This window comes from Megachile rotundata, chromosome 8 (assembly GCF_050947335.1).
Source record: "Megachile rotundata isolate GNS110a chromosome 8, iyMegRotu1, whole genome shotgun sequence".
Classification (NCBI taxonomy): Eukaryota; Metazoa; Arthropoda; class Insecta; order Hymenoptera; family Megachilidae; genus Megachile; species Megachile rotundata.
In genome coordinates this window covers 4,769,037-4,794,415 of record NC_134990.1, presented here as the reverse complement: position 1 = coordinate 4,794,415, position 25,379 = coordinate 4,769,037, and the positions used below count along the sequence as shown (strand labels likewise).

Below are 25,379 nucleotides of genomic sequence, written 5' to 3'. Positions count from 1 at the left end.
AACACACAACAACCAGTATAACTAGTGGGATGATGATCTACATCCTTCATTGATCTGGACACACCAGTGTGGAGGACTCTGAGCCACTATATAAACTCTACTTTACAATAAAATTCTACTTCATAATATTAACTTTAGAAATATTCCACGACTGTAACAGGTTTTGGAAACGCCATGGGTCGACGAAGATTTACAACCTTCGTAAATAACTGTAAACAGTTTATATTTTACCCATCGCGCGTAACAATCATATTATATTAGATTCAATTCAATATTTGTCATGCTTTGATGATCCTCATTCGTGAAAGATTCACAGGTCAAATCTGACAAAGCTTACTCAAATTTTTAATACTCTTCAACTTGGTATTTAGAGACATAAATAAACAACTATAATTTGTATTTTTAAGGCTTGCTGAATGCAAAATACTCACATTTTAATTTTCTCTGTTTGTTTTTATATTATAGCTAGGAATAGTTAGTTCTGACGAGCACGTTTGACAAATAAATTGTACGGCAAGGGGTCACCAGGTACTGAAGTGTATTTACGTCACAGTGTTAGCAGTAGTGATGATTAAACGGTGCGAGGAATCGTTAGGACTTCCAACGAGTGAATATAAGTCGACTGTATCTAAGAAATGAATTTGACTTCGAACAATTAGAGTTTATTTTGCAATATACTTGAACAACTATTTATTCGAGAGTGTTACTTCGAAGAATTTTTATATTTCACAAAAGCTCCGTGCGGACATACAATTTTTGTGACATTGGTTAGAGAAAGAAATTTCTAATTTTGTATTGGTTTAGCAAAAATTCAGGTAGAGATGGAAATGCAAGCGACGTAGAAAGTTTGGGTTTTCACCAAAGTGACCGTAGCAAGTATTAGTTATAAGCGATATCTCGACATGAATAGCAAACTGCAAATGAAAGACTCTACTGCTGAGGTTAACCTCTTAGGCATAATGCGCTACTCTAGTGGTTCTCTCTACTAGCTCATTCACTCACCGTTTCAATCGAATAATGGTTTTCATTTGTTTTGATTCGCACTTTTTGCCTTCACCACGTTTTAGAAGAGTATTAACAAATCCCACGAAAGTACATTATATGTAAATAAAAGGTAACGCCAAGTTTAGGCACCATGGGAGCACCTCTTTGCACTAATACACGATATTGCAAACATTTGGAAATTACATATTTTGTGAATTTTCTAAAAAGGTAAATTATTAAAGTTAAAGTATATGTATCATGTCTTTGGGAAAAATATAATTTACTCATCAAAAATTAAATTCCAATGTAGTCGCGTAAGGAACATCATTGTCACACATTGTAGTACTGTTTACGCATAATTCACATCGAACTTTGCCGTATAGAGAAGCAGCCGTAAGTTCAGCCGTGCCTAAAAGGTTAAGGGTTCTGACAACCACACGTGATTAACAATAAGCCAAAAAATACTAGCTAGAATGTAAAGACTCCTTGGATCTTACTGCTGCTACGACTATTGATTTGTAACTACGAATGTGTCTGAAGGAACGAGAAACTGTTAAAGTATTGTATCCCTGAAAACTTGTACCGCAGTAAAATCCTCTCACTGTAATATGCATTGTAAGATGTAACATAGAGAATTGCTAATGGAATCATACAATGTTAAGAAGCGTACTAATAATTGTTCTTTTCAGTGATAGGTTCAAAATTCACAGATATTTTAAGTAATAACTTGACTTACATCTACGAGACATTCGTGTTTATTTTGAATAGTTGAAAAATTGTGCATTTCTTAATAAATTCCAGGAAAACTACAAGAATCAAAAATAAATATGATTTATTCATAATTTTCTATTTGCAAAATAAATCTTTTGAAAGTAAAGATGATTTGCTTCCCTATTTGCCAATCCACATGAACGTAGTTTTAAAACATTAATTCAATTTAAATTGACTTTAAATTCAATCAACGACTAATTAATAATTAAAATTTAATTTTCAACGAAATATCCTTTAATTAAGAATTAATTATTTTGTAGAATGACTTTTTAATTACAATGCATGCAAAATCTATTTTAACACAATTATGCATGCCACACAAGAACAGATTTTTCAATAACTTTTGCATTCACGAACTAAATTTCTAAAAATTGTACTTTACTTATAAAATTACTTGAAGAAAACAGAAATAAATAACAGCTAATCATACAGATAAAAAAAAAAATTTATATTTTTTACACTATTCATGAACGTGTTTGTGCTGAGTTTCAAACACGCTGAAGATAACTACGCTTTTTCTCTCTCTGAAAGTTCTTCCCGCGAGGCTTTTCGCTATCTAACGTTCATAAGCGAATCTTACGAATGTAAAATGAAATGAACGAAGAGAGCATAATAAATTTGTTTACGTAGGAAGCTCGAGTGACGTCAAAATAATGAGAATATACAAGGATAGTATTTGTAAAATACATAAAAACCAGATTTTATGTAACCCTTAATATTTACGGTAACACTTCTAGTTTCTTTTATATAATTTACTAATATTTAATAAATAAATTGAGGTGATGTACGTGAATGTGGCGAATGACTTTTATTGATACAGAAGGCGCGATGCGTTTACTACGGAAATCGAGACTCGAATGTCTCACGAAAATACATTTTCGCATGGAAGAGAAAACTCTCCTTTTTTGGGAAGTCCTGAGTGGAAAGAGCCGAGGGCCTCTTAGACCCGCCGAGCCAGCGCAAAACTATTTACAACTTAATCACTCTATTGACTAGACGGGTCAAAAAGTCTCTGACAAAATCCAGACCTCGCTTTCCACTCGGAACTTTCCTTGTCGCTACAAAATATTTAAATAAATTAATATTTAATGTTGGCTATAATTTCCTATCAAAATCTCAGAACATCGAAAATGTATTATATGTATAATATATTTATGCAACGCACTATACAGGGTTTGCTCAGACGCTAATGCAATTAGATACGTAAAAAGAACGTATTTATGTTATTGATATAAACTTTTAAAATTCTTCAAAGTACTGTCCTTGGCCTTCAACACACTTTTGCTAGCAACTTTTCTATCTACGGTACGCATCTTGGAAAGCGTTAATGGGGACCTCGTTTAATGCCTTCGTCACGGCGGTTTTAATCGTTTCTATGATTCCAAAATGCATACCTTTGAGGGCAGACTTGATCCTCGGGAACAGGAAGAAATCTGCTGGAGCCATGTCAGGACTGTAAGAGGGCTGTCGTAACGTTACTAACAATAAGTAAGCTGTGCTTGGCTAAGTATTCTTGGATGCGAAGAGCTGTGTGACTGGGAGCGTTGTGGTGCAGCTGCCATGTAACGACGATTTCTTTTCGATCTGCGATTATTCGAACGCTCATTCGTTGATCACTATAAGAAATTAATTGTATCCTAGTAAATGTCGCCTGGATACGGGAATCATTTTCGTCAATCCTGGTGCTTGTCCGCCGTCCAGAGCGGAAGTCATCTTTCATGTTTTCCCGACTGTTCTTGAACAAATTCAACCACCTGGAAACTCGAGAATAGGAAAGGGCGAGTTTCCGTTTGTCTCCTTAGTCATTTGGTTAGTTTCGGCGAGGCTTTTATTAAGTTTAGCATAGAATTTAATCGCAGAACGTTGTTCCATAGTGTATTGGCAGAGCAAAGTTTAAAATTTTACTTTGAGAAGAACTTTCCAAGATGCTCCGCTTCACACGCTGACTTAACGGCGGGTAAATATTGTATTTAAAAAATGGACACTGATTTTAACAACTAATAACACCTATTTATTATACAAGAGTGATAGTGAACTTTAACAATTTTTGTATAATTATGTTGAGTTTGAATGTTGTACTTAAACGATGATTCAAAAACGGTGTTTTACTTTTTTAGCTAACTTTGATTTAATTCTGATTTCGTTGTGTTTGACTGTTTGATTTGTTCTGATGATTTTCGGCATATTTTGCTGTATTTAAAACCCCTGTTCTCCCTTCCTTAGCGCCCTTAGCGTGGTACATTTTTGGAAGGGGAACAGGGTTTTCTACATGAAGGAGGACGGCGGTACAGAAAATTTTGGGTTTTTCCCAAAATCTGTGACGTCTTCCTGAGGGACCTGGAACCGTAATTCCCCTGGCCCACGTTACCCTTCGACCTTTGGGTCCGTAAGGTTTATGGCATGGCCTGTGCCGCTGAGGCCAAAGACTCGACTAATGATGCATCAATAAATGAATTTACTAAAAACTAAATTGTGCTGGTATACAGATGGTACGGATACTAAATTGAAGGTCTTCAGAAACGGTTACTTTCTTTGGCCACGTCGTAAACCTTTTCTCAAAATTTTTGTATTGTATGATTTATATTTGTTACGCCATAACACATAGTTTTCTCCATTACGCGTCGTGACATGGGCACTACTAATAGGTTCACGTTTACAATGATTCTGACGATTTCGGGGCGCGGATTAGGTTGAAATTGCAAACATAAAGATAAAAGTTCCCTCTACATATCCTAATAAGTTCGAACGCGTTGCGATCAGGAAAACTGGTTGAAATAAACAAATTGCATTACTTTCCAGACAGACCCTGTATTTCGAGATTCTGTAATTTGTTTACTTCCTAGTCGATATTGGTTTCTAATTTAACAGTCGAATTATAACTAATTTCGAATGTCTTCTCTTTCTGCATTGTCCACAAAATTAAAATAGTTATTTACACAGAATTAGAACAGTAAGTTTTCAAAGAATGAAAATAATTCGATCAGCAGCAGCTTAACCAAAAATTTCGTTCAGAGGAGTGTCATACACACAGCGCTGCATTAATTAACCGTGGCACAAAGATGCAGAACAATGCACGCTATGTTAACGAAAAAAAAATTGAACGATTCACGAAAGTTTCATTCCACTGAAGCTGGTTACCACTTCTTCTGTTAAATTAGACAATAGTTGAACTCAGCGGCTATGTTTCGTCGAACAAGGGTGGAAATGTAATCGTCGAAATCTGACGAAACACAATTCATCGAGCAGTGAATACGCTCGAAGAAAATGCGACACAATAGCTTTTCGTTTCAACTTTCCTCTAAATCATCGTGTTTTTAACGAGAACGACAGTACCGTCACAATGCGGTGGCGACATTAATGGCAACGTATAGATTCGTCGTTATTTCACGGAAGCTCATTAACCACAGATTTCAGTAGAAATGAATTTTCTTCATTTCGTGTAAATCTCACATACTGCAATTTAGGACGAAATCCCAGCGCAAAAATAATTTCGGCAGGTTTATAGACGGAGTTTACCGAGGCGTTTATTTGTGAAGCGAACTCGTTAAGGGTCCAACTGATTGCCGGTATACGATATTTTTAATAATATTTTACCAAATATGTGTATTTCTACGAATTCATTGTTGTTTTCTCGTGGAATTAATTGAATGTTTTTTCTTCAATTTCTGTTTCTCTCTTAGCATTTTATCAAACGAGGATTAAAAATCAACTCTGATTTCCTTTTTATTTTACCTCTCAGGTGAAGAACTTTGCTCGGGTTAATTGGTTCTCGTCAGCTTAATTACGAATTAGAGTTGCCAAATTATTTCTGTTCAAATTATTATGGTCGGTGTAGAAAACTCTAACTGTTAAATTATTAGCTTTCAAGCTAAAAAAAAAGTAATTGTAGTTTTTTGATATACCAATAATAAGACATGAACTTAATTTCACAAAACACTGTGTGCCAAAAATGGCGATACACAGAGTAGCGATTCCACATGCAACAATTGATTCCTTGTTTGAAAACATTGAAACCAGAAATTCTTTAATATAGTTTTGAATAAATTAACATATATGGTAACTCTTTATTTTGATGAAAATCGATACATATTTCCAGGAAGCTAACTTTTGTAACTCGAAAACAGAAACTTGTAAAAGTTTCACTTGGACGAATTTTATATTTCAAAACAGAAATTTCATGAAATTCCGAAAATTTGAAAATACATGTAACTTTTTGTAGAATAAAAATTTTGGAAGTTTCATTATCAGAAAATTATGCAAAAATTATACAAAATAAAAATATAGTTATACAAAATAAAAGTATCTCACTTAACACTAAAACTACCAGAATTTGTACATCACTTTTTAAATTTTATATAACTTAATTTTATAAAACAAATTTCATTAATACTTATATTTTTTAACAGACAGTAAAAATATTTGATAAAAATATTTGAATATTTGAAACTAGCCTTTGGTAGTTTTAGTATTGAGACTTTACATCAAATAGTTAATTTCGTAAGAATATATTTATAGTCTAGTACAGACAATTTTTGTGCACACACGTTTCAAACTTCCTGACTACGTAAATTGTTAACTATCAATATGTACGAATAATTTCGATAATCAATAGGGGTTCAGTAAAGCCATAGAAAAGACAAAACACGAAACAATAGGAACCGATCATGCTAACCAATAGATAAACCGTTTAACGTCAATAACAACGATTAATCGAATACGGACTGGCAATATGTTACTGGCTTTGTTAATGATAATAACTAGCTCTCTGATCTTGCGGCTTTAACGCGGTTTGATCATAGTGATTAATGGAAAAGCCGCTAAACGATCCTGTCGCGACGCTGCATCGCTAAAAAGGGTAATTCGTATAGCCGGCTACTGTACACCATCATTTGTCGGATTAACCTGCAATTTAGGTGGATGCTAGCGCCGTTTCGCATTAGTGAAACCGTGAAGCTTCAACCTGCCAATAATAATGACGCTGTGGATCTTTGATTTTCAGCGAAAATTATATAACGTTCGACACAATTCCACCTTCCAAACTACGGGAAGTTGGAAACAAAAATTAATAGAAAATCATATGTGTTTTCGACTAAAAATTTCTATTTTTTACCACAATTCTTATGACTGAAGGTTAAATTTTGTTTTGTATCGCCATTTCTTTTTTAAACCATTTTTTGCTTTTAAGTACAACTTAGTTTTTAATAAATAGTATTCGATAAAAATAGGCAAAATAATAAATATATATTGAGTCTCGCGTCAACCGTACAATCGTGAAGACGTGTCACAACAGTACCGTCGCGTGTGCCTCATATACAGTGCATGGGTGTTAGTGAAAGTGCCACAGTGCACTGGTGTTAGTGCCTTCACAATAATCGGTTCCGTATCACTCGGATACGGAATACAGCCAACTAAAAAATGAATTCATCAACAGATTACCGACAATCTAACGAGGCTTCTGAGTACAGAGGCTCCTTGTCCATAACCCCACCAGAGAAAAACCCAATCCAAAATAATTCAATCCCAGACAGATCCTACGCTCGCGCTGCAAAATACGAATCTATCCCAACTAAAGATCAAGCCATTATCCTCGAAGCAATAGGCGGCATAAGTATTAAAGAATATGCCTGTGCAATAGGAAAAATAATTGTCCGAAATCAATAAAATTCTTATCAAGAATATCAAATGGCAGAATATGCGTCTATTTAGACAAAAAAGAAACGGGGATTCTCCTAACTTCAAGCCATAAATCAATAACCATAAATAACAAAACAATAGAAATGAGACTCATGCTGACTCCAGCCCAGCGAATTATTTTATCCAACGTCTCTCCCATCATATCGAACTTAGCAATAGAAAATATATTCAAACGAAACAATGTTCGACTTTGTTCAAAAATATCCCATCTAAAAGTAGGACTAACCGATCCAGAGTACTCACATATATTAAGTTTCAGAAGACAAGTATACATTAATCCAGAAGATGTAAAAATAATCCCAGACTCATTCTTAATAACCATAGAAAACACACAGTATCGAATATTTATCACCACAGATACACTAAACTGCTTCTTATGCAAACAAGAGGGCCATGTTGCTAAACTATGTCCCAATAATACTGATTCTAATGAAAATAACATAACAACCAACGTAAACTTGAGCCCCAACGACCCGTTTCAAACTACAGAACCGTCCACAAACAGGAACACACCGGTAACTGAAGCACCCGAAATACTGATGGAACTATTAGAAAAACAACTGACGGAAATAACAACAGAACCACCGAAGACCCAAATCGGCATTAAAAGACCTCTGTCGCAGTCATCAAACGATACCAATCCTAATTATGTAAGTCTAGACGAAATTATTTTCCCCACGCCTTTACCAACCAAAACCTTTAAAAAAGTCGCCACCACAAAGAAAATGATGACCTAAACCTTACGACCTAAGTCACCAATAGATTATGAAAAAATAGAAGAAATGCTCAAACCAGTAAACCAAGAAATTGAACTCCATAAAGAAAAATACATCCTAAACTATATGCAGCTAAAAAGCTTTCTAGAAAACGCTTTTGGATCAAACCACCCACTTGAAATATCCAAAGAGTATACAGAAAACACACCGGCCTTAATACAAATGCTAAAAGATATCTACCCCCTCCTAAGTTATCGAAGCATAAAAAAATCGAATACACAGACTCTGTAAAAAACTGTCCCTTCAATTACCGGACAAACACTCAACTAACTGGGCATCTGATACTGAATCTGACACATCACAATCATCCTAAACATCCAAAATAAATATGAAGACAATCTTACAGTGGAACATCAATGGATATTGCGCCTACCTTGAACAACTCCAAATCATACTGAAACGACACAACCCCGACATATTATGTTTGCAGGAAACCAATTTTAAAAAGAACCACTGCCCCGTTATAAAGCACCATAACATCTTTGTAAAAAACAGAGTAAACGAAAGCCACGCAAATGGCGGGGTAGCCATCGCAATATCAGACAAATACTACTCGACTGAAATCCCTTTAACAACCAACATAGAAGCAGTAGCAATTTCAGTATCTTTACCACATAAAATACACATCTGTAGTATCTACATCCCTAACAGCCACCCCTTCGAATTTTATGAACTCGAAGACTTAATTAAACAAATCCCATCACCACGAATTCTAGCTGGTGACTTCAATAGCCACCACACACTATAGGGATCATTCAAACTGGATAGCAGAGGAAAAAAGATCGAGAAGCTGTTAAGAAACCCTAATTTAATTCTCTTGAATTCAGGAGCTCCAACTCACTTTAACATTAACAATGAAACAACAAGCGCAATAGACCTTACAATATGTAGTACAAAACTAGCACAACACATCAACTGGGAAACCCTAAATTACCTACATGACAGTGACCATTTTCCCATCAAAATAACGTTGGAAGATAATACCCCTCCCTCGCAAAGTTCCCACCGTCCTGAATGGAACACTAACAAAATCAACTGGACGTCATACCAAGCAATCATATTACACTCGCTTATTGGAACAGAAGATAACTATTAAATAGACCCAACCAAAATCAATGAAACAATAAATGAATTCACAGAAATTATCAAATCAGCAGCAATGCAAGCATCTGAAACTCCCCAAATCAGGAAAATTAGAAAGCAAACCGTCCCCTGGTGGAATGAAAAGTGCAGTATTGCTCTACGAGAAAGTCACCACGCATTTAACCGAGCAAAAGAACACCCCACCAATGAGAATTTAATGGAATTTAAAAAATTAAGAGCTAAATTCCGTAGAATCAGCAAAGAAAGCAAGAAGGAAGCATGGAAAACCTATATTTCGAGCATAACCGTGCAAACTCCTACTAAAAAAGTATGGGAAAAAGTCAATCGCATAAACGGAGGTCGCGCAAAACAGGGGATACAGTTTCTTAAAACCGGGGTAAATAATTATGTAACGCATCCTAATGACATTGCAAATGTCCTAGCTGAACAATTCAAACTAAATTCGAGTAACGACAATTATAATCCATCTTTTATAGCCGACAATCCAGATCACGACAAGCTCCTAGAAGAAATCTTACTCCATACTGATGATAACAATATGAACCCTACATTAAATGCTCCAATATCTTTAAATGAAATAACCAGTACCCTCTCAACTACAAAGAACTCTGCTCCAGGACCAGACAACATACAAAACAAACTATTAAAATTCCTCCTGAAACCCGGAATAGACCACTTACTGAAAATCTTTAACTGTATCTGGACTCATAAAATTTTCCCTGTTAACTGGAAAAAAGCCATAGTGGTGCCTATTCCTAAACCAAACAAGAATAAACACAAATCAGAAAGCTATCGACCAATTGCCCTCACAAATACTATGTACAAATTATTAGAAAAAGTTGTTAATAAAAGACTCCGATGGTACCTAGAAACAAATAATATTCTAACACCGACTCAGTATGGTTTTCGGCAACACCGTTCCACAATAGATGTCTTAACCAACATAGAAGCAGACATATGCGATACCTTCCAGAGAAGCGAACATCTTGTAGCTGTATGTCTCGACATCGAAAAAGCATATGACATGATCTGGAAACCTGAAATAGTTAAAACTCTGTCCAAAATAAATATCAACGGGTACATGCTAGCCTTAATAGTGAATTTTCTCACAGATAGATCAATTCAAGTCAGAATAAATGGAACAACATCAAATTCCACAAAAATACAGAACGGAGTTCCTCAAGGATCTGTCATAAGTGTTACTCTCTTTTTAATTGGGATTAACGACATTATAAAAAATCTAAACGCTCCAATAAAATTTTATCTTTACACTGACAACCTTATAATAATCTGCCACGGTAAAAATTTAAATACAATATACAACCTTCCACAAACATCCATAAACCATCTTCAGGAATGGTCCAACAAATCAAGCCTCAAATTCTCTCCCCACAAAACACAATGCATCCTCTTTACCAAAAAATCAAAATACCAGACTCAACTAAAGCTAACTATGGGAGAAACTGAACCAAAATTTGTAGATCATATTAAAATTCTAGGACTCGTCCTGGACAAAAAACTGACATGGGTCTCACATATGCGACACATAAGAGACTCTTGCATGAAAAGACTAAACATAATTAAAGTACTAGCCAATAGTAGTTAGGGAGCCGATCAGGAAATACTACTACAAACATACCGAGCATTAATACGAGCAAAAATTGACTATGGCTCAACCATCTATAATTCAGCAAAAAAAAGAACTCTAAAAATAATCGATCAAGTTCACCACACGACACTGAGAATATCCACAGGCTTATACTACACTTGCCCAATAACTAGCATCCTATTCGAGGCCAATGAAATGACTCTGGACCAAAGAAGGAAATACCTAACACTTAAATATGCCTCAAAAATCTCTACTACGCCGAACAACCCGACCTTTAGCTATATCTTTTCCGCCAAATTCAGCGAATTATACTTCAAAAAACCAAAGCTCCCATTTCCTTTCCGCATCAGACTAAATAAAATCTTGAAACTCCCTATTGAATGGACTCCTACCATCGAACATAAACATAGTAAAATAGCTCCCTGGATTATCAAGACACCACCTACTAATCTGGACCTAGCGGATCTACCAAAAGCACAAATAGACCAATCTACACACAAAACCAAATTCCGTGATATAAAAAACAATTTCTTTCACTGTAATCAAATTTACACTGATGGTTCCAAATCCGACTCAGGAACAGGATACAGCATTGTCACCGAAAATACAACAATAAAACAGAGTATCTCCAAAACTGCATCTATTTTTACCGCAGAGACATACGCAATATTTGAAGCCTTGAAATACGCCAGCATCAATAACCTTAAAAACGTTGCCATTTTCTTAGACTCAATTAGTGTAATAAAAGCCCTAGATACTCCGAACAGCAGCAACACTCATGAAATCATAACGAAAATACAGGAAGCATACACAGAATTATACCAAAATTGCAACACTGACATAAATATCATTTGGATTCCCTCACACCAAGGGATAACGGGAAATGAAGAAGCTGATGCAGCAGCAAAAGAAGCAGCAACCCTATCATCAACCGAAACAACCTTTCCGATTCCATGTCAAGACCTTACAAACCACATTAAAAAAATTATAAAAGAAGACTGGAATGAAATCTGGACCACAACAAAAACAACAAAAATACACAACATAATTCGAGATTTCTACCAACAAATCCCAACCTGCAATTTAAACAAGAAAGGAAAATCTGTATTGTCTCGACTAAGGTCAGGTCATACCAGGATAACACATGAATACCTAATAAAGAAAGCTGACCAACCCTATTGCAAATACTGCCCCGCCGAAATTCTCACAGTAGATCACTTTCTGTACCAATGCAGAAAAACCGAACCTCAAAGACAAAAATATAAATTAAAGCCGGATACAGCCCTCACAGCCAAAGACCACATAAGAAACACCATAAATTTCCTGAAAGAAACCAACATGTACAACAAAATATAGTACCCAAGCATACAGCCGTCGCCAATGACCATACAGTCGACGCGACGTTAAACACTTATGAAGAAGAAGAAGAAGAATAAATATATATTAGTGTAAATATACCGTAAGGTAAAAGTACCACTAGTTGACACTTTAAGAAATTTTTTGTCTATTTGTTCACATAGCTTAGGCTAAATTCACTTTATGGAAAATTTATGATTAGCAGTCGCTGCACAAACTATTCTTCTATTATATTACAACAAGTATTCATTCCTGATGGCAGTTGTAAATTCTTTTTTTTTCTAAACGTAAAATTTGATTCAATAGTTGGACACCCAGCGAAAACAGAGAATTTAGTAGTTGACATCCTTTTGTTTCAGTAGTTAACATAGGGAAAAAATCCAATTAATCTAGTCTTGATAATGTGTGAATATAGATTTTTTTTGAACATTTAAAAAAGATTATTCTTGAGTAAGTTTACAAAAAAATATTTAATAATTAAGGGTTAATATGAAAAGTTAATACTACATATTTAATATAAAGAGTTCGAACACTCCTCATATCGGAGGTATCCTCATATTAGTTTTTAATTGCATTTTGTTCTGCATCAGTCAATACTCTGGCTAGGCCCATTTTTCTTTTAATTGGATATTTGCATTCAACCTTTATTTTAAAGTTACCCTCGGAACACTAAATTTCCTAGCTGCCGTTTTATACGGAGTTTTATGGACCGGACATCTTCCACAGCCACTTGCGTAATCTCTTCTGTATAATTTTTGAAGTTAGCCTTCGTAGGAGGCATGTCAAAATTGACAGAGGAACAAAGTCAGTAGTTGACACATAATAATTTAATAGTTGACACCCCATGTCAACTACTGAATAATAGACCATTACAAGTTTCAGTAGTTGAAACGGAGTGTATTTAGACAATTTAGCATTGTTTGTTGCCAATTTTAATAAATAAACCTCTTTTTAAGTTTCAAACAACATAAACGAATGCCTTTTTTACCCATAATGATTAAATAATACAAACTTGCAATGCTTACATTTTAACAAAATCCTTAGCGATTTATATAAAAAAAACACTGAAAAATCGTAAGAGCCGTGGGCAAGTTTGATTAATCAGTTGCTATTACATTTTTGAATGGCGGATATGCATAATATTTTGCAATTAAGCCACTGAAGCATGATAGTATACAGATTGATAAGATTTGATCTATTCCAGTTTGTGGTTTCCTTATTTATTTACTGTTTTTGAAAAAGTGTCAAGTACTGGTACCGTGTCAATTACTGGTGCTCTTACCTTAATTTCAATTATTGTATATTACAAATTAAGTTACTATACATTGTAATTGAAATTATCGAATATTACAATTTAAATTCCGTGATTTTATATATTACTCTTGAGGGAAACGAAATTGATACTTCCAGTGTAAAATCAAAGAGAAAATTTTATAAAACGTGTCACTCGTTTTCTGGGAAAATAAGTGTTTAAAAATTGTTGATTTCAAATATTGGAATGTTCGGTTCTCAATAGGACTTTGATCTTTGAGAAATTTTAGAAATTTTGAACATTGGGAGTGAAGAATTTTTGGGATTTAGAACTTTGGAACTTTGATACTTTCGTATCTCCAATAAATTCCTTCAAATTCCAATTTTTGAACTTTAGAAGTTTGAATTTTGAAACACTACTGTTTTAAAATATTAAGACTTCAAAGATTTTTATTTTTGAATCTTGGAACTTCAAAATGTTAGGACTTCAGAAAATATTACAATCGAAACAAGTAGATCGTGAAGAATTACTATTTGCCTCTCTTAACCCATTCGAGACCGATTGCACACCGTGTGTGCAATTGCTTTCCGAGCCAATAAGACCGGTTGCACACCAGGTGTGCAACAGTAGTAATGAGTAATTATCAATTATTCTGAATAAAATTGTTATCGAGGTAAAACCTTGTATCACCTTATATTACACACATGGTGTTTAATCTGCTCCACGCAATGAAAACATTCTAAGTAATCTAGTTTTTTTTTATTAAAGATGAATAATATAAAGAGAAAAAGAGCTTCGCTCGTGGGGAACGTGTTCGAAAAAAATCGCCGTCTCGAATGGGTTAAGCTGGTGAGACCAATCCAGCAGAATCATATCGGACGTGCTGGAATATTTAGTACTTATTTTGTACTAATTTGGACCGCGGAAAGTAATTTTTACCTCGTGCAGTTTTCAAAAAAATTGCGACGGTGCTTGGTTAATATTGCGCTAGCAGAACCAAACGTCAAAATTCATAAAAATGAAAAAAATAAAAGGGATACATTTAGTACTGAATTTGTACTAATTTGTACCACAGAAAATAATTTTGTAGCTCGTGCCGTTTTCAAAAAAATCACGGCGCTGCCAGGTTAATATTAAGCTAGCAGACCAAACGTCAAAGTTAATAGAAACAAAAAAAACGCAATGAATTTGTACCAATTTGTACCATCAAAAACAATTCTGTTCCTATTATCGATTTTCAGGAAATCGAGACGATACCATATTAACGTCAATATTAAAGTAAAAAGATATTGTCAAAGATACTAATATTGCTTCAAAAAATCATGTAGGGAGTGTTATCGCGGAAGAACCATATATAAAATAATAAACTTATATGTACGTATCATGTACAATTGGAAAAATGTTAACGGTGTTATTTTTAATAAAGCGTGCTGTTGTGGTGCTCGCGCTTTAACTTAATGAAAGCGCGATCTCGTTTAATGTGCGGATCACTGACATCACTCAGACACAAAATGAAATAACAACTGTTTCAGGATAAATATGTTCAATTTATTTATAAGTGAATGTTTGTTTGTTGCACATTAGAAGAACACTTCGTAGCTGCGAGCTCTAAAATTTTGTATCTGATTTGTTGAGAGCTGGCGAAGGAATCTGAACAATCTAAACAGAAAATTTTCGCCAAAAATTGAAATGTGGAGAGAGGTCGACATACTGCTGGGGTGGACAAGCGAGTTGATTAAAATGAACTATTGGATTGGTTAAAAATATATTAAGGGAAGGGAACAAGAACCGCTCTTACAAAATGTTCGTACCGAGGTCAAGTTTGATCTAAGGTAAAAACTACGCCGTCGGTCATCACTTACAGTTCGACAGTAATAATACCATAAAGATTGCTGGGTCTTGACAAAATATGTTAAATAGAAAAATTTGGAAATACAAATTATCCGTAATAAACAGCTGCAAAAAGCAGTGGTTGTTCAAGAATATATTAAAAAATGCAGACAGACTTAATGGCTTTATGATTTTAAGAATGCGCCGTAACATATGCAATGAAGAGGATGAACATGTATGTAACTACATACGAGATATTAGGTTCAGCTTCGGTTTTTTGAATAGAATGTCTAACATGCTTCTTCAAATCCGGAATGATCATCAAATTTTGCATAAAACAAGTATGATACAACGTGAGACTTGAAAAATTACTGACAATGAGATATTTTCTTCCGAAAGAGGAGAACTATATTAAAAAAGTAAGGCGATAAAAACAGATTAGAACATTGTATGCTCCTGTATATCACTGTCGTTAGAAACATTTTTTTGTACAAACAATAGCTGACAATTAAATAGCATCAATTAATAAAAATACTAATCCAACAATTCTAACTAAATATTCATGTGTATTAACTATCCATAGTGACCAAATAAATTTTTCTCATTCAATAGTACGGTACCGCATGACGATAAATCAAGTTTCTGAACTGAGAACTTTCAGCACTAGTCGACCAACCGTAAAATTAGTTTTGCGGATACAAGGCGATATAACACAAGTACCAAATAATACAAAACTTTAATTCGATTTCATTGCTTTAATCGTTAAATAATTAGAAAAGAAATTACTTCCCGTTGAAGCTATGCGATAAGAGTTGTTTAAAAAGGAAAATAGAAAGGTTCAAAATTAATTTATGTAGTATAAATTAGTACAAATTCAGTATTAAATACATCCTTCTCATTTTTGTCATTATTGTTAATTTTAGCATTTCCTCTAGCATAACGTTAATATCGTATCTTCTCAATTTTCTTAAAAACGATGACGAGTACAAAATTTCTTTTGATGGTACAACTTACTAAAAATTCGATTCTAAATATATTAAAAATAACATTGTTAACATTTTTCCAATTGTGCATGATAAATACATATAAGTTTATTGTTATTTTATATATGGTTCTTCCGCGATAACACTGTATACATGATGTGTTTTTGAAACAATATTAGTATCTTTGACAATATCTTTATATTTTACGTCCCGATTTCCAAAAAATCGATAATAGAAACAAAATTGTTTTTGATGGTACAAATTGGTACAAATTCGACACTAAATCCATTGCGTTTATTTTTTGTTTCTATTAATTTTGACGTTTGGTCTGCTAGTTTAATATTAACCTGGCAGCGCCACGATATTTTTAAAAACGGGACGAGCTACAAAGTTATTTTCTGTGGTACAAATTAGTACAAATTCAGTACTAAATGCATCCCTTTTATTTTTTTCATTTTTATCAATTTTAAAGTTTGGTTCTGCCAGCTCAATATTAACCTGGTAAGACCACAAAATAAATACTAACAATAAGTATTCTACAGTATCCAATATGATTCTGCTGGTTTGGACCTGCAAGGTTAAGAAAGATTTACTATTTTTAAAAATGAGTCTCCTGCTATGAAAATTTGAGAATAGCTAAAATCATAAAACTGATACTGAAAATGTGCGTAAATCTTGATAAAAAAATATAGATTAAAGTAACATTTATACAAGTTAGATGTTCAAATTAATTTGATATGATATTGAAACTTGTCGATTTCCGATAATTTCTCGGAACATTGCTAACAAGTTCGTGGAATATTAACGTTCCGAGAAACACCGATTAGGTGTAACTGATATAAACTCCCAAAGGGACATGTCGAACATATACACGCCCATTTTGATGAAACTTTCATGGGAAATGTTTCTCGAAAATATTATGTAAGACGAATTCTTTTTTATCAGTTGATGTTCACTTTGAAGGGTTGGAAACAATAATAAAAATTAGGGTTAAAAACGATCATTAAAATTAGAGTTGAAAACATTTTTCTTTAAATATCTGAATAACTATTAGCTTTAAACAGGAAATTCGAAGGTAGTATGTATTTCACTATTTTACTATTTGAAATAGTTTATTCTATTATAATTTTATTGTGTGACGAATAAATTTTATTGTGTAAACAGATTCTTGAAAATTTAACTTGTTTCAGGAGTGTATTAAAAGTTAGACAAAATATGAGATCCGCAACCTATTATAGTGATGAAATTAAAAATTGTAATTTATCCATACCTATTAACAAAATATATAATTTATGTATACAAGTCAATGATGAACTTTCAATGCTTTATTAAAAATGTTTGCAGAAGTATATTGATGCACTTTCAAACAAAATTCCCGAAAATCTACTCGTGCAATAAAATATATTATTCAAATATATTATAACAGTAAAATATTTGCTATGGATAAATTTATTTATCATGATTAATTACAGCAGCGAGTTGTAAGTCTTCTACAATTACCATTCAAAATTCGAAACAAATTGTTTGGGTACATTTACATGTGGACAACTTGTTATTACGAACAGACGTACCTTTATAATTGAAAGGAAACTTAACTTTTCCTGGAATTATATTGTCCAGTGTAGACAAAATGTTCCTGCATGTTGGTGTTCATTGGATATGTTTTGAAGTATATAGCAACAACTGGTAGCTGAATGTTCAGTGAGGACAATACAGCGAGTTTAAGCTTATTATGATTGTGTATTGCTATGCTGCTTAAAAGTACAAAATCATGAATTTACCGAATCGCTTATTAGCAGATGTGACATAAGAGCGGTGATTTGTAGTAATTTAAACTTAAATTCTCAAAAAGTCGAATGATGTCAAGTATTTAGGACATCATTTTGCATTCTATTTTAGAACTGTGTTTCAATATGAAAAGTGTTAGAAAAGTAGATTAAATACATTGTAGGCAGATACTACTCGTCAAATGGTAGAAAAAGATTCCTATGACCATGGGCCAAAAATTTGACATATTGGATTATTTACATAAGCAATTCACTGTTTAAGTTATAGTGCCTATTTGTTTCTGCTAATCAGTTTCGATATGCAAATAACAGGGTATCTCATTTCTCTTACTGTATTTTACATAAAATTTCTTTACACATTTCATAGAGAATTATCAAATTAAGTAGAAGAATATTAATGCTAATGCAATCATTGAAAACTTACTAAAAATATTTCAGAACATTCAAATGAATTGGTGACATCCTATCAGTCTAATCAAGAAATGACACAAATTCCTGTATGACCATTAAAAACGTTAAAACCGTATGAAAATTTTATAAGAAAAAATATTCGCACTGTAAAATACTATTTCATGTATTATTTATGAAACTTTATCAATGTTTTCCTACCGATTTATTTAAAACACTGCACTAAGATTCTGAGAGACCGAGGTTTACTTTGATCTTGGATATGGAGATCCACGTCCTACGTGTGGTTGAGAAAATCCAGAAACAGTTACGAGAAGAATTTCAGCAGCACCAGGAATCAATCAACCTGCCATGTGAAGAATTCTTCACGATCAGCTGTTCCCATACCATATTCAACGAGTGTAAACTCCCATTCCTCCCGATTGTCTATCACGAGTAGAATTTTCGCAATGGATTCTTGTATAAAATGCACTAAATCCACAGTTTATTTTGCACATTTTATTTACCGGTAAAGCTGCGTTTACAAGAGACGATGCTACGAGTTTTCGTAACAACCATGTGTGGGCAGAACAAAACACGCGATTACTTCGACAAATCGAACGTTGGTTGGAGTATAATGTGAGTGGGCATAATTAGAGATTTGAGCCTCTTACAATTGGTTTAACAAAGCGGCTGTCAGGTGTGGTGTATCATGATTTTTTTACGGGCATGTTGCAACAGTTTTTGCGTGACGTGCTTCTTCGTGATAGACTGGATCTATGGTTTATTTATGATGATGCTTCAGCTCATTTTGTCCTTAATGTTCAGCGATATGGATTGTCATCCACTCACAGTATGGAGCCTGAACGGCATCAAATTGACATCGACACATTCGTATTATTAACGTATGTATTGATGTTATATATTGTTTATTTATAAATATATATACAATTGTCAAAGTGCACTGCAACTAATTTGTACATGTGCTGTTATGTGATAAGGGCCACACCATTTTAACTAAAATTTGGATTAGAGGAAAGCAGATTAAATTGTTGGCAAGTATAAATTGCTTGCGAAGTAGTGCGATATAAATCGGAGATTGTTATGAAGATTGAAACTTCTAGATTCCTTTCAAATTTTTCGTACATGAAGGTATAAAGCTTGCATAAAAACGAAAGCACATGTGAGGAATCTCCTATCAATATCAATGAGGAAAACAGTAATATATCCAATTATTTTACCAGAAACTAAGAACTGAGTACTTCAGATTAAACAGAAAATTGCTTACGCCTTTGAATATTCAAAAATCAGTTTTTGGTCATTACAATATTATTCCTTGTTCATTAGAACATTATTCTTCTATTTAATCCGAATATTATACTTAACAGCCTATATAATAAATCTTTTTTTTATATGACTCTGATTGAAGTTTCTGATCTCTATTTTTTTTTAAATTACGGTTCCAGTAAGTTTACGCGCTTCAAATTCAGAAGAATTTTACGACTTTAATATATCGTGAGGAAGACTACAGTACATACTACAAAGTACCAATAAGATTAAGTGGTGCCGTGTTGACCCAACGATGCGCGGCAATTAGTCTTTTCAACTTCCCTACTTCATTAGGTGACGGTCACGTCGTAAACTGGGATTCGTGGACAACCTTGATGTTCATAAATCGCGACCTAAAGCTACGTTCTCAGTGGAACAACAAAGGCAACCTTTTTTTGATGTTTCATGTTTCTTCAACAAGTCGTCACTTGTAGCCGAGTTCAGATTTTTGTCATGCTTCTGTCTGCAGTGAAAGAAATCACTGTTTGTTATCTTTCCCATCTGAAGCGGCAAAGATCAAAGGGAAATGCGGAATATGCGACAACAGAGTACAACAAAAAAAAATTTTCCTTCAGTTCATACGCTTTGTTGTGAGTTGACTTTAACTCAGTCTACATATTATTACAGCTTAATAAAAATAGGATAACTATTCATCAGAATACATATATTAGATCTAAATTAAAATGTATAGTTTCGAAAATTGTTATGATTAAGAAGATATATTTATGTACATTAGTTGCATGTCAGTATTCCTATCAGTCTGAATTTAATCAGACCCACACTTGTTTTAATTGACTTCTGTTGTTAATGAATCTTCTAAAAATGAACTTAACCTAGCTCTGAAAAAGTTACCTTTGGCATAATGGAGTGTATTAAACCCCGAATTAACGCACTTCAACACTTAAGTCCAATTATGATTTACGTAATCAAATATTGCTCACTACGAAATTGATATAATCTTTCAACTTTTTTTTCTGTGTTAATATTGTAGCTATGATTAGTTCCGACTGACGCATCTGACAAATAAAGCAAGAGGTTAATAAGGAAAGTTCTTTAACTAACCATACACGTGTTGGGATCCGGGTGAGAAACGTATTACACCGATACACAACAACAAGTATATTTCGGACGTTTCAAAAAATACACTCTGGATACAACTAACGTTCGCGGAAACCGACACGCAGAAGGTTCGAAAATAAGTCTCTCCTAAAACTAAAGGTTTTCGGTTCTTATACCTTAGGTTTCTGGGATGAAGAGGGGTTATCTGTGACCCTTATCATGGATGACCAACTACCCTACTATGACGCATCGATGAATCTTCAAGTTTTCTCCTAAGTTTGTGCGCAAATAGAAAATGTGAAAAACAAGGCTGACTAAAATATGTACATGATATCCTTATCTGGAATGAATCATTAGGTTGGTCATCCAACACACGATACACATAATATAACTAAATATAAATATTTGTTATTACACTTTACATGAAATTTTGTAAAAATTGTATAATATACAGAGTGGCTCACCATATTTTGCCATTTAGATTTGCGTCATTATTATTACTCATAGCAAACAATGTTTCAGATGAAGTTGAATGGTTCCGAGAGGGGCATATGCTGGTGGTATATTTTTCTTGTAGGTGGACGTGTAAAGGGTATATGAAGGTGATTAATTTTTTTTTAAATAGAATCATATTTTTTTTATTGCATCAACTGATACTCCATCTTATTTTTTACAAAAAGTATTAATCTATTTATGTGAAAAAATCATTAATTTAGGAGACATTTTAATTCTAACTTGTTAGGAAATCGTGACTTTCTGGTCAGTCTTATGAATTGCCCTAACTGAACAGCAAATGTTTTTCTACATACTTTGAGAAGTCACGCGTCACCAAACGAATGGGATGTTTTCACATAAATAGATTAATACTTTTTGTAAAAAATAAGATGGAGTATCAGTTGATGCAATAAAAAAAATATGATTCTATTTAAAAAAAAATTAATAACCTTCATATATCCTTTACACGTCCACCTACAAAAAAAATATATCACCAGCATATGCCCCTCTCGGAACCATTCAACTTCATCTGAAACATTGTTTGCTATGAGTAATAATAATAACGCAAATCTAGATGGCAAAATGTGGTGAGCCACCCTGTATATATTTTTCAGAAAGACTAAAAGTAAGTAAAAATTAGCTTCTAATGCAATATTAGCTTAATGTTACAGTAATATTCGTTACCTTAATATTGAGGTATTATTTTATTTATAAGTACAATATAATGCATACTTCGCAACTGTTTATGAAAACGATCCAGTCAGCTCATTTCGGATAGTGTGTCTCGTTTATATTCACCGACACTCATTTTGTATTCAGTTACCTAAATGCTGGATTGTTTGAAATTTACAAAGCAATTATCGACTCCCATTCCCTGTCATATAAACAGTGCCATTTTCCGTGTGCAACTAGAGTTACAACGAACGCATCGACTATCTGTATCCCAACAGAGTATGCATGAACTTTGGAACATCAATTTCCTTCAAACTTTGCGTAATTACAGGGAATATCAATGGTAAAAATTTTGTACAACTATAGTGTGCGACTGTCCAAAATTCTAATGAAATTCGTATTTAAAGGATTAAAGCTATTACTATAATTTGTAATATAAAGCTGTTGTATATTTAACAATTCATACTATAAATTCCATAAAGAATATCATAAACGTAGTCCGTGAAGAAATTTACAAAATGATTTCAAATTTCAAGACTTATAAATAATAGGATTGTCAACTTTTTTTATTTTTTTTTAGTCTTCTTACTCTTTTTAACGCTTTGTTAAAGTTAATTTAAAAATTAATAGCTTTAAAGCGTAGCGAAATAAAATTTTTTAATTGATTTTTAATGTGAAACAAAATTTATCATATTATTCTCGTTATTTTTTTAGAAGTGCGAGGAAAGCATTCAAATCACGGTAATTAAGATTATATTCGAAACATGAAAAATTGAAATACCGTTAAATCTTTATTCAAGATACTTTACTAACGAATAAAAGGTGGTATTTATAAATCGTATTTAATATTTAATATTAGGCTATTTGTTCAATGCATTTAATATTCAATATTAGGGTATTTATTAATAGCATTTGCAGTTGCTCTCGAGCAAGCAAACAGAATAGACGTGTTTACTATCGCTCGCGAGTGCCAGTGTAGTTCATATCAAAGTTCAAACAATTTCATTGTGTCGTGTCGGCGTGCAGATCAACACTTATTGTTGTCCTGCCACGACAGCGGCAGAATGATCCAAAAAGAGTGGAACAGTGACAAACCTCCTGACCAAGACAATCTTAATATGGAACTCGATTCATCATCAAACCGTAACGTACAACACCTTTCAACTGAACAATCAACAAAATCCTATGCTTCAGCTGCGTCCAACGATGTATTCCCCAGTAAACGTCAAGCAATCATAATTGATGCCATAGAGGGCACTCCCCTAAAAGATTATATACAAACAGTTGCAAAATTCACCGGGCCTAACGCTATTCGCTTTGTCTCACGTATAGCTAATAATAGAGTATGCATCTACATATTTTGACAGTATAACGGCCGCTAAGACCTTTGCGAACAATTACAAATCTCTTTCTATCAACAATACGACCACCACAGTCAGACCTTTGATCAATCCGTCACAGAGAATTGTCCTCTCCAATGTTCCCCCTACTATACCTCACGATTACATTGAGAAATTTCTAAGAGATCACAATATTAGGCTAACATCGAAACTCACCTTTCTTCGAGTAGGACTACAAGAACCTGGTTTTTCTCACATCATGAGTTTTAGAAGACAGATCTACATTAACCCTAATGATGTCCAAAACATCCCAGCATCTTTTATTATTACTCATGACAGTACACAGTATAGAATCTTTGCATCCACCGATAAAGTCACATGCTTCTTGTGTAAGGAAGAAGGCCATATTGCTAAGCAATGCAACAATACAGTACAACTTACAACCACCAACCTGCCAAAAGATGTGGATTCAGCTCACAGCCACGCATACAATAGCCCAACACAAACTCTTTGCTCCACTAACATCCAAAACACGATATTGCCCTCATACGGAAGCCACGCTGAAAATTTAGAAGACAAAAAATACGAGGACATCAATTTTAGTGCCACATACTTATCCTCAACCGACTCAACTTCACTTACTAACCCATTACATGATGAAATCAGTCTTCAATTTCCCCGCAACAAAAGGCCCTTATCTACCTCTTCAGAAGAACAACCAGTAAATTCACATCACCTGAAAACCAAACGATCGACTAGTAACATATTGAAATCAGACGTCCAACCCACAGTCTCCACCACGAAGAAAAAAGCCAAACGTAGTCAGTCGTTAACTAGGCTTATTGACCAACTATATGACATAATAGGACCAATCAAATCCTTTTTGGAAGACCCTGTAAACAAATTCAATCTCAACTTTACCCAATTTAAGAGTCTTCTAGAAAACATTATCGGTACTGAAAATCCATATGAAATTGCAAAAGATTACACTTCTGACATGGTTAACTTGATCAGTATGCTCAAAACAACTCACTTGCTAACACACGACCAGAGAATGAAAAATAGACTCCACCGCCTAATAAAAAAACTGGAAGCTGATAACTTATCATCTATCTCTCTACAAACTATCCTCACCAATGAAAGCCCCTCGATTCCTCCAAACCAAAGCCTGATCCCTAGTAACATACAACCAACTACATACGATGCCCCTTCAAATCATCCAATGGAACCGTAATGGATTCAACAGCCGCCTAGAGCACCTACAGTTACTAACCAACGACCTCCAACCTGATATAATATGCTTACAAGAAACCAATTTCAAGGACCAAAGTTCAGGCAGTATCAAATCGTACAAGACCCTTTTTAAAAATCGTATCTCAGCACATGCGAGTGGAGGTGTAGCCACTCTCGTCAAAAACAGTATTCACAGCCAAAAAGTAGTGATTGCTACCAATCTCGAAGCCATTGTCGTTAAAATCGAACTTTCTACAAGCCTATACACATAGGCAACATATATATACCAAACAGCCAACGCATAGATGAGACAGAATTAACCCATTTAATTAATCAAATACCTAAACCACATATCATTCTAGGCGATTTTAATAGCCACAACATCCTGTGGGGATCCCATAAGACTGATGCACGAGGTTCTATCATCGAAAGAATAATAGACTCAACCAACCTCAATCTTCTAAATACTAACAAACAAACTCACTTTTGCATCGCAACTGGCAGTTCCAGTGCAATTGATTTATCGGTGTGCAGTCCATCAATCACGCAAAATACTACATGGTGTGTCCTCAATGACTTGTATGATAGTGATCACTTCCCTATAAAGATAACATACAACACTGACACAAGAAGTGGGCCCACCAGGCCTCCAAGGTGGAAAATCAAAAAGCCAACTGGGAAATGTTTCGAGAATCAATGACCAAATCAGCTCCTCAAT

At 34.1% G+C, this 25,379-nt stretch overlaps 1 protein-coding gene across 8 annotated transcripts in view; it reads right to left on the bottom strand.

Annotated features, from left to right (window-relative positions):
• Window positions 1–25,379, bottom strand: part of LOC100877022 (uncharacterized) — a 286,611-nt gene that overhangs the window by 227,621 nt on the left and 33,611 nt on the right. For 3 of the 8 annotated variants that reach the window (XR_013039187.1, XR_013039188.1, XM_076534884.1), the window contains exon 1: window positions 20,715–20,883. The exons of 1 other annotated variant lie outside the window; for it this stretch is intronic. Coding sequence is in view for 4 of the 7 variants with exons in the window: in XM_076534884.1 (XP_076390999.1) it covers window positions 20,715–20,723 (9 nt within the window). In the remaining 3 variants the exon portion in view is untranslated. Of the gene's footprint in view, window positions 1–7,692; window positions 7,927–20,714; window positions 20,884–20,924; window positions 21,076–25,379 lie in introns of those variants that run through there. 4 more of the 8 variants (XM_076534880.1, XM_076534879.1, XM_076534883.1 and 1 more) reach the window with 4 other exon arrangements.